This window comes from Carassius auratus, chromosome 4 (assembly GCF_003368295.1).
Source record: "Carassius auratus strain Wakin chromosome 4, ASM336829v1, whole genome shotgun sequence".
NCBI lineage: Eukaryota > Metazoa > Chordata > Actinopteri > Cypriniformes > Cyprinidae > Carassius > Carassius auratus.
In genome coordinates this window covers 9,262,620-9,274,274 of record NC_039246.1, presented here as the reverse complement: position 1 = coordinate 9,274,274, position 11,655 = coordinate 9,262,620, and the positions used below count along the sequence as shown (strand labels likewise).

Sequence of the window (11,655 nt, the reverse complement as noted above, 5' to 3'; positions counted from 1 at the left end):
TGAGGAGAGGTAGGAGAGATCCAGAGATTGTCAAATATAAAGTTATTGATATATTATTTTTTTGTATTTATTTAGAAAACAATAATATATGATGATGGACTTCCTGATATTTAGATTTTCTTTACTCATTACATTGTGTTAATTTATTTATTTTTTTCTTGTTATTTCCACCCTCCTGCTCTCATTTAAAGTGTTTTAAATTTGAAATATGAATAACCTATTTTTTTAAGAGATATGTTTAGCAATTGTTGCTAGCTGACTGTTGCTGGCACAAATTTGTCTTTTAATTCAATCTTGTATTATTACCTAGTTGTATTTTGGCATTTTTAAACACATGATGCATTTGTAAAATGTTTCATTTTGAAACAATCTTAAATTATTTGTGTGTTTGTAATTATATTGAACAGAAACAATATTATAGGTGTATTTTAGGTGTAGATGACACATCTGAGAACTGATGATGCCACTCTAAAAGAACAAATCAATGATATTAGCAGGTGTTTTTATAAAATTATTATCCTTCTAAACGTGTATTACAATTGTAGTCCATTACTACTATACTACACTGCTACAAGAAAAATCATGTACAGTAACTGTCATTGTATTTGGACTTTTTCTCAGTAGCTTTAAGATTACATCTAGTCTCATGTAGACTGAACTTTGACTAAACATGCAAAAGTCATGTTATAAAATATTCTGGACAAGAACCACTAACATATAGAAAGACAGTTTGATTGACTTGTAAACCAAACAGGTTTAGTTTTTTCTATGTAATGTTTAGTGGAGGGTTTATTCGAAATTTTATTTAGGCTATGTGATTTCATAATACATTTTCTCATTCATCTTTATTTAATGTGTAAGATACCACTGATACACTCAAATACACAGAAATTAATTTATTATTGCTTTGTTCAAATGTACAATTTTAGTTTGTGGCTACACTATTCTGGAAGTATCAATGTACAATACAAGGTGATTTAGCAGAAATGTACAGATGCACCCTGACTCCTTCTGCTGGTCACAAGGTGAAGAACATGATCACCATTGAATGGTAATTATGATTTTTGTGGGCCATCTAAAAAATAATAATAATAATTATGGAATTAGATACATTTTACATTAGTTCAAGGAATAATTTTGACAGATGTTGAGGTTTCACAAAATTTCCCTCATAGTCTATTAAGCCTTATAGAAAGGTAAGCCTTTATTTACTCAAAATAATGCCATTTTATAATTTTACAGAGTTGAGTTTATGAAATTGTATATGTATACACTAATTTGGGTCCTTTTCAGTTTGTTTTCAGTGGTTTTATGTCATCTCTGCAGGTGTTTGGCTTTGATGCTGTAAATAAACTGGAGAGTTTCCTGTCTCCTGTAAATCGTGTGTGTTTGTGTGTGCCCCCCTCACTGAGGTCTTGATGTGTGTGGAGGAGGAGTTCAACAGTATTGACTGTTTTGGTATATATGGTGAATGTCAGAAAAGCGTCCTCTGATTTGTCACTGAAGTTGTTTGATGATTTCCTCTGTTGTGTCTAATAAGGTAATAGCGAGTGTGATTGGAGGGTGTTGGGCCTCTTTCTCTCATTAAGAGGATGCCTGTACTTCTGTATCATCAGAGCGGAGAAGCTTGTTCTGGGTGTTGAGTTAATCATGCTGAGGATGATGGGAAGATGCCTGATGTTCATTTTACTGTCTCCAGTTGTAATACTCATCACAGCTGGTAAGTACACAAATTAAAAACAACAACAGAGAGAGAGGGGTGAAGAAATGTTACTTTCTGGAATTGGTCAGAATATTGTGGGATTTTTATTTTTATTTTTTATATGCTTCAGGAAGATGGATTACTATGTAGAATTTCACATAACAATATTATTTATTCTCTCATTAAAATATTAGACCGTGTGAGTGTGAGGCTGGTTGGTGGTCACAGTCGCTGTGCTGGTAGAGTGGAGGTTCTTCACAGAGGTCAGTGGGGAAGAGTGTGTGATCGTGCCTGGGATTTGGCTGATGCTGCAGTGGTGTGTCGAGAGCTGGACTGTGGAGAACCTGTAGATGCTCTGAGTAATGCGCACTTTGGACCAGGATCAGGAACATTCTGGATGGGTTTTCTCAGATGTGTTGGTTCAGAATCCACACTGAAGGACTGTTTATCATCAGGATGGGACAAACGTAATCATGCTAAAGATGCTGGAGTCATCTGCTCAGGTAACACTTGCACACTTGTGGCTACACCCAAATTTTGCTGTTCATATTGTATCTAAAGTATGAACAGGCAAAGAACTCTATGCCTTAGTTTACAAAATTGTATACTGATATGCACAATGTGCATAAAGTTAAGAAACATATGGTAAAAAAAAAAATCCAGTACCCAGAAGGCAAAATTCTGTCGCAAATTTAAAATGTGTATGGTGTACACAAATTAATACATTCATTTTCTTTTTTGCATTTCATAATTTAATCTTTTATACATTAATATCCTATTCCTGTTTAAACACATTTATGGCACATTTGTGCATAATTAACAGTTACGCACATATTCAAGGTATGTGCTGGTTGAGATGTAGCTTCTGTCTTGCTTTGAGAAATAGTTACATTGTTATAAAGCAAACTTAAAATTTAAACACTTCTAGTTAAATGTGCATACCCTTTTTTGGATAGTTTAGTAAGCCTACAGTAGGTTTGCTTTCTTTATCAGTTTGTCAAAATATATGTTCACATGTGTAATGTTTAATATAACTACAGCTGAGGTCAAAAGTTTACATTCCTTTTAGAATCTGCAAAATGTTAATTATTTTACCAAAATAAAAGGAATCATAAAAAAAAAATCATATTATTGTTTATTTAGTAATGACCTGAATAAGATATTTCACATAAAATATACATATTGTGCACAAGAGAAAATAATAGTTGAATTAATAAAAATGGCCCCGTTCAAAAGTTTACTTCCACTTGATTCTTAATACTGTGATCCACAGCCATGTTTTTTTGTTTAGTGATAGTTGTTCACGAGTTCCTTGTTTGTTATAGAGGTTATAGAGTGGGGGAACTATAATTTCACTTTTTAGGCTGATCAGCTGTTAGAATCATACTGGTTCCCTCGACAAAATGCCAATAGGATTTTCCATTTGGATTGTAACAAAAAAAAAAAAAAGCTCTGTGTTCAACCAGTTCATGAAGCTTACACGTTTTTTCCATCAAGATAATCTTCACAAAATAATGTTGTAGCATTCTCAGACAAGGACGTGGCATTTTAATGTACAAGAGGTGTTTATTTGGGCTGTTGTCGGCCACAACCCATGCCGTACACACCCTGACTTACAAGAGAACCACATTTGAACCTGCGAGGTTTCCCCCTAGACACACACAGGGGCGGAGCACAAAAATGAATAAAGTGCAAAATTAATATTAGGCACATTGTTATCTACAACACAACAACATTTTGGACATACTACACTACGGCCCTCTTACTGAATTCCTCGACCCCGAGGACAAAGTCTCTAAATCTAACTGGGGGTCTCCTCTTTCTCCTTGGATGCCCCCTGGGGAGTGTGCGTGCTTGGCTTTCCGGTAATGATTCCTCTGAGCCCTGTAAACGATCACCCTGAGGGGTATTCAACAGCGATGTCACCTGCTGGCCGGTACTAGCCATATCAGCTGAGCTGATAACCCCTCTGACCCTCTTGGAGTCCCAGCGTTTTGTGACAGAAGTACTGTGCTGCCCTGTGGTGTTGCAGCGCCCCGTTAAGGAGCCAGCCTATCTCGATGCAGTACCACTTTGCGCCCCCCGAGGAGGCAAATGTACATGATACACAACCTCCCCCAGCTTTTCCAATACTGGGCATGGTCTCACACAGTGGCTGTCCAGTTTCGGACACCTCCCTTTTTTCCTCACTTGACTTGACTTGTGTTATCACCATCTGTATAAGTGGCCATCAGCACTTATTTTCATTGTAATTCATTGTAAATGCTGCATTTCTAGCAATCTCAGGATTTTCTGTAATTGGATTACAAAGTTAAATCTTTTTTATTTTTCTTATTGTTCTTATTTTGCTACAACATCATTTTGAAGCCTACATAAAAGCGCCATGAACTTAAAAGCTAAGTTTTTTTTAGGCTATTGACGAACTATAGGCTACAGCAGTGGTTGCCAACCATGTTCCTGGAGCCCCCCCAACACTGTACATTTTGCTTCTCTCTGCATGTCTGACACACCCATTTCAGGTCTTGGAGTCTCTACTAATGAGCTGATGATCTGAATCAGGTTTGTTTGATTAAGGAGACATGGAAAACCTGCAGTGTTGGGGGGCTTCTAGGAATTTAGTTGAGAACCACTGGGCTACAGCACCATGGTCGCTCGCTTTCAATGTCAACAACATGCTGCCGACAACTTTTTCAAAATTATTTTGAACATGTTCAGTGAAAGGGATTTAGTACTGTATTTATATAGATTGTTATCCACACTACTTTAACCTTTTCATATAAACTAAAATAAATACAAGACTAGAGCCAAACTAAAGCTGAGACATTAAGTTAGTATCAAATAGTATAATGAATAAATGAAATAAACATAACGGATATAAATGACATATGAAAGCACGTTTTTCTGTACACTTCGAAATAAGTCGCATTAAAAGTCAATAAATCCTTGAAATATATGAATATTTTGATTAAAAATGTCTCAACATGCTTCGATAAAATTCTAGTGCATAATCTAATTGATGGATTAAATAACAGCAGAGTGAGCAAGTTTTTGGATATGGTAAGATCAAACTTATTTTTGGAATAAAGTAATTTATGGTGAGTACACAAAATGTTATTTTATCCTTGCTTCTAGAAAATCATTCTAACAGCTTTCATTTGGTCATGAACATTTATCTTTAATGGGGCTTTAAGCACTCATTAAAGTTTCACTTTCAGTGTGACTTAAGCCAGTAAATGTGTGTTTACATGCAATAATTCAACTGTATGAGTTTACCTTATGGTATGAACCCAGAGTCTCCTTATCAGTAGGAAAGCGATAAAACGAGCATCTTCCCTCTGCAGACTTGTGTTGCATTACAATTACAGGGTTGCCAATTCTCATGCATTTGCCGTGAGACACATGCTTCCAGGATCTGTCTCACGCTCACACACTGCCCATGTAAATATTATAAAAAATAAAACCCAGGCCTGGTCCTCTCTCGTCCTTTACTGTCGTTGCTCCTCTTTTGTATACTTCCAATCTCCTCCGTGGGATTCGAGACCAGTGAGTGTCGCAGGTGTCATTCATTTCCAATCACTCGACTGGCCTCGCTCCATTCCCACGGCTCTCGGCCCCGCCCCACTCATCACATACCCCCATCGCCCCTCACAGGCCGGGGGTACCCACGAGACTGTGCTCTACTATACTACCCTTCGGGGGGGGACCACTCACGGTGACCTGCGGGAACGTGGGGGTAGGACAGCCAAGGCGAGAGAAAAGGAGATGGAAGGATGAGGAGCGACAGAGACGAGAGAGGGGGGAGAGAAAAAATAAATAAAAAATCTGGTTCCCAGAGGCACTGCAACTCGGCCCTCCACCAGCTGGGTGACTGCTACACCTGCTCGATGGCACTGCGGGTTCACCACAGCGGCGAGGGATCTTCGGCAGCGCGTCACTCCTTCCTCCTGGGTTTCGGCACCAGTGTAATGCATACAAACTTCATAATTGCGAATGACTGTTGCGCACAAACAAAAGCAAAACACAAAAAAACACAGGCCTGGTCCTCTCTCGTCCTTCACTGTCATCGCTCCTTTTTTGTATCATTCCAATCTCCTCCGTGGGACTCGAGACCGGTGAGTGTCGCAGCTGTCGTTCATTTCCAATCACTCCACCGGCCTCGCTCCATTTCCACGGCTCTCGGCCCCGCCCCACTCGTCACAGTAATAAATTGTATTTGTGAAATAATTATGGTCCATTAATGACGTAAACTATTTTTAATTTGTTTTATTTATATTACAATTAGTATAATATTTATGGCAAAAATAGAGAAAGGGTTTTAAATACCATGTAAATCTTATGCTAAATTGGCAACCCTGCTTGCCATATGAAACAATCTCAGCTTTCAAATCTTGTAAGTTTTAACATGAAATTTAAACAATAAATAAAGTTTTGGCACATTTAATGTGGGGTAAATCATAAAATGTAGTTCTTCAGTTAATGCCAGAGCCATTGAAAAACAGAGTTGCGACAAGTTTTGATCTCGGTTACGTGGTTCATGGATCTTTCCGACAAAACCAGTGTTAACAACATTTGAATGGGTTGAATAGACCACAGCTTCACTATACAGGTATTTGCAGCAATCTTTGGTAAACATTACAGCATATTATGCACTGATTATTATGTTGATGACATTTACAGTATCATTTTATTCTGAAGAGTGATGGAGAGGTAACAGTTTTCTTTTATTTAACCCTCAGCTAATGCTAACTTATAATGTGATCATACAGCTTAACTCTGTTTACAGTTAAGTAAATGTTATATTTTTTTGTTCAAAGAAAAAAAATCCCACTCCAAGCTGAACTTAAAAGTTGGCAACCCTGTAGTATATTTTATACTACAATTAGAAAATACTGTGTATTGATAAACTGTTTGGCGTGATGGCATTTAATATCTCCGACAGTGCATGTAGTCCCATTTAGCAACTTTTTAGCAATCGTCTTTTTTAAGATACTTAATGGTTTAAAAAATCTCAAATGGTGTGTAACTGGTATGTTTTATGTCGTAGAATAAAACGTGAAAGTATCTTTAGCTTGTGTGAACCACGGATCTTATTTTAAGGTATTTAATCAAACTCCCATTCAAGAAACCTTTGGAGCTAACTCACTTCCGGGTTTTTGACTACAAAGTGACATCATAGTTCTGCCACTGTATTGTGGCTGCTTTGAGAGCTGCTGCTTCTTCTGGTGCTTTTTCTTCAGCTCTCAAAGGAGGCGGTCGCATTGCTCTACTCTCCTCCCTGACTTTCCTGCTTCGCCTGTTCTCTTGTCTTGTCTACTGTGTGAGACTCTTTCTGCACTGCTCTCCTAAACTGAAATATGGATTTAATTAATTGGTCTCTCAATGCAATTGACACCATCTTCTCGACCAGGAGCTTGGGTTCGGGGGAACCTGACTGCCCTGCCAGAACGTTGTGGCTACACGATGGACGCGCGGCCGAATTGGCAGGTCGTGTGTCTGGCGGCTCTTTCCCTGGAGGACATTGAAGACATCTACCTATTCAGAACCATGATAACAGGTCTTCTGCTGATTGGATTAGGCTTTGCCCTGGGTTATCGAAAAATTAAGAAGACGGGAACAGCTGTCCAAAGCCTCGCAATGCTGCCCGTCATGATTGAAGCAGTGGGCAGAGCAGTCAGCATTGAGACTGAGACTTTTAACCGCAATATGGATAGCATCACGAAGAAGCTCACGGCTTTGGAAAGGAAATTGGAGAATTTGGAGACCAAAATGGACAATGAACAATCATAGTGACCGTGAAATGGAATGCAGCTACTAGACCAAACAACTGGTATCTTGTCTTCTTTCGGCTTTAACAGTTCTGGCCTTGGCTAGCTTTGAACAACAAATTTCTCCCTGGGAGCACTGCAGCCTTTCCCGCTTTCCTCGTCCCCCTTCAAAGACACCTGTTGATTGTTGACTCTGTCTAGGACCTGACCAAGGCTGTCTCCATGGCAAATTGCTGTGACGCTGTACAATGCATCTAGAGAGAATCGCAACTCTCCAGGCCTACAAATAAACAAACTCTTACACATATACAGATATGCATTCACCACCCCACCCCCATCCCTCGTCTTCGCCGCTTTGTTCCGCCAGTCTGGCAGGCGGTCTGTGACCAGTGGTTTAATAGCTGCAGGACCATATGGCTGTTTGCCTGCGCTGGATTACCTCGACCCCCCCTCCCCCCCGGCACCCAATTTCCATCCCCAGTCTTGTGTTCATGGTGTATTGATTATGTGCTTTTGTGCTGAGTTGTTTTTCCTGTTCCCATACTGTGCTCCCAAAAGGAGCATAGTCTGGATGTTGTTGTTTTTCGCCTCACTTCCCTAATGTTATGCTGTCTCATTCCCTACTCAGGGAATTATTGGTTACATTCACAACCTGAGATGTTCCCTTTCAAGGGAACTTTGAACTGCGTCCTCTAGGGGTTGCTATGGGGAACAGTGTACCCAGGCCCCATGCTGAGGGGAGTGGAGGCCAGAATCATGGTGAACACAAAGTACCAACTTTACCATTTCCATGTCTGTGACATTACCCCTTACTTCAAAAGGCCTAGGCTACATACCCAACTTACTTGTTAGGGGCTCAATCCAGGGTAGAGCTGAAGGCTTGTAATCAAGAAAGCTTCCTTTAAAGTGATACGGCAAAGAAACTAGCATTTTATATTAAGTCTTGAACGGGGCTTTTACCAACTCAAGAAAGGGCATGAAGCAACCACGCAAGGCCCTCACCATATAGGATTTTAGAAAGAATGCAGAGCGATAGCGTGCAAACTTACCACAGTGTGGATTTCAGAAAGTGTGCAAAGACTTCATGTGCACACTAACCATAACATGGATTTTAAATGCTGCTCTAAGGAGGGGGCTCTCGTGTTGTGTTTGAGAGTCATCAACTCGATCTGTGGAAATAATGCTGGAGCGCTCTGGGGAAAAAACAGAGAACTCAATCTCATGTCAGAGGATCGTGAGAGCCCAAGGAACCAAGGTCCAACCATCTCAAGAAAGGGAACGGAGCTGAGTGCGTAACCCTTACCATACAGGATTTCAGAAAGTGCGCAGAGACTTGCATGCACACTTACCACTTAAGTGGATTTTAGAAAGTGTGCAAAGTGTTCAACGTGCACACTCCCCACCATATGGTTTTCAGAAAGTACACAGAGCTTAGTGTGTGTACTTAAAGATTCCTAAGCATCGTAGAGGTGCCGAATCACACGGGAGAGGCAAGCTTAAATTTACAAAACTCTGGTGAGGACAGCATCACCTGAGGCAGCATATACAAGAAGATTTCCGTAACTGCCACCTCCACTTCTTGCTTGATGTGTCAGCAACAACCAAGTGACCAGGAAGCTGGCCGGACATCCATGAAAATCCTTGCAGTGCTGTGCCGGGCCTGATGATCAAGAAGGCTCCTGCAGAAACCTGTGATCTGGCCGCTTGATACCAGAAACATGAAGCTGGAATCTGGGCTACCATACTGGCTTGACATAATGCAGATGAGTGTTTAGTAAACGCTGTAATTGAGCACTGCAAAGAAATGCACAGAGGATTAGTACAGTAGGTGGACAACCTAAATGGGAATTACCACCGTGCATACCGCCACAGCGTTAACTGTAATTCAGTCACGTGTTAAAAGCATTCGCGAAACTACCGTCAGGTGGTGCAAAGGGATGGATTGTGAAATTAATGTAATTGTAAAATCAGATAAAAGGAGGAAGTAAAACAACAATAGTTATAATATATAACATGTATATAACATAGTTATAATATATAACAATATAACATTGCAACATCTTTAAAAAACATTTACATTTTTTTTACAGTGAGTTAATTTCAAAATGTAGGATTATCTTAGGCTACAGTCTACTCATCAAAAATTAAAAGAAGCCCACACAAAGGATCATATGCATGCTATGGATTCATTGCACTCACATGAAAGGCTGCTGTGAGTGCAAGCATGTTTCAACTTGAAAACACAACATTCCCCACAGCCAAAAAAAACTGACCAAATTCAGTTTAGCTGGAGGGGGCTGGGGTCTGGGGGTAGTTCTGTATATCTTGTGGGGGTGGAGATAAAGGTGTGAATCTCTTGCTCTTTCATATGGACAGTGTCTTATGAGGGTTTCAAACTTGCTGAGCAGGTTTAGGACTCGTTGTGTTCTGCCCTCACGTAAGATTTTTCTATTTCTATTCATTCACGCCCTGTTGGCTCACGTGTCTTCTCTGGTTTCCCCAGGTGGCGCTCCTCCCCCGGCAATGGAAAAACTCTTGAAGCACCTCACCAAGGTGAGCATCTGCCAGCAACAAATTATAGAGCACATGGCCTCCCGGCAAGGGGAAACCGAACGGGAGCTTGCCGTGCTCCATATGGCTGCCGGAGCAAGTACTCTGCTGCCTGACCCCCATGTCCAGGCCACGCAGCTGCTGCCGAGGATGATATCCCACGATGACGTCACCACATACCTCCAGATGTTTGAGACTGTGGCCACCCGGGAGGCGTGGCTCAAGGCGGAGTGGGCCCGGATCATCGCCCCGCTGCTGACGGGAGAGGCCCAACGGGCTTATTTCAAGCTTCCCCCAGAGCTCAATGAGTCTTAAGAGGAGTTGAAAAAGGAAATCCTGGGCCGGATGGGGCTCTCACCGATCAGCGCCACTCAGCTCTTCAATGAGTGGGCCTTCGATCCACGACAGCCGGCCCGAGCTCAGGCGGCCAATCTCTCCTGTCTCGCGCAGCACTGGTTACTGGCCGGGGGTCCCAACGCACACCAGGTAGCGAAGCGTGTCATTGTGGATCGCCTCCTACGGGCCCTTCCCCGCCCGCTACGTCAGGCAGCCGGCATGCGGAACCCAGCGAACGTGGACGAGCTGGTGGAGGCCATCAAGCTGGTGGAGGCTGGGGAGAGAGTACCGCCGTTTCCCCGAAGGGTGGTCCAGGAGCGGCACACGCCAGAGGGCACCCAGCGACCGGTGAGCAGGCCGGCGATTCCCGGCCCTCGAGATGAGCCTATGCCCACCGAAGCACCCCGCTCTCCGCAACGACCTTGGCTGGCAGCTTGCATCATTGAGGTGCCCTTCGAGTGGATCGGGATGGATCCTGCCGAGGATTAGTGGGGCCCATGCCCAAGTCCGCCCGGGGGCACGAACACATCCTGGTCATTGTGGATTATGCCACCCGCTACGCTGAGGCCATCCCCCTCCGAAAGGCCAATACCAAAGCCATCGCCCAGGAGCTCTTCCTGTTGTGTAGTCTGGTCGGCATCCCATCCCAGATACTGACTGACCAGGGCACCCCGTTCATGTCCTGGATGATGGCGGACCTCTGCAAACTCCTGAAGGTCCAGCAGCTCCGTACCACGGTGTACCACCCCCAGACCAACAGGCTCGTCGAGCGGTTCAACCAGACCCTGAAACAGATGCTGCGCCGAGTGACGGCCGACTGGGACAAGATGCTGCCATACGGCCTCTTCGGTGTTCGGGAGGTCCCTCAGGCCTCCACCAGCTTCACACCGTTTGAGTTGCTCTTCGGCCGCCAGCCCCGTGGTCTGCTCGACGTTGCCCGAGAGGCCTGGGAACAACAACCGGCTCTACACCGTACCACCGTGGAACACGTGCAGGAGATGTGGGAGCGGATCGACCGAGTGATGCCCATCGTCTGGGAGCACCTCGTCAAGGCGCAACAGGCCCAGCAGCGACACTATAATCGGGCGGCCCAACCACGAGAGTTCCAGCGAGGAGACCATGTCCTGGTTCTGGTCCCTATGGCCGCCTGCAAGTTCTTGGCCACCTGGCAGGGGCCGTACACCGTCACCGAAAAGGTCCGCCCCGTTACATACCGAGTGCAGCAGCCCGGAAGATGGTTAATCACATTAACCTCCTGAAGCGCTGGGTCGGAACCGGGCCTCAGCTCTCGGCCTACACCAA

At 43.0% G+C, this 11,655-nt stretch overlaps 1 protein-coding gene across 1 annotated transcript in view; it reads left to right on the top strand.

The window, feature by feature from the left end:
* Positions 1–1,631: 1,631 nt before the first annotated feature.
* The window catches only part of LOC113068551 (antigen WC1.1-like), a 34,494-nt gene continuing 24,470 nt past the window's right edge, over positions 1,632–11,655 (top strand). The window contains exons 1-2 of the mRNA XM_026241300.1: positions 1,632–1,720; positions 1,897–2,205. Coding sequence (XP_026097085.1) covers positions 1,651–1,720; positions 1,897–2,205 — 379 coding nt within the window. The 5' untranslated portion in view covers positions 1,632–1,650. The remainder of the gene's footprint in view (positions 1,721–1,896; positions 2,206–11,655) is intronic.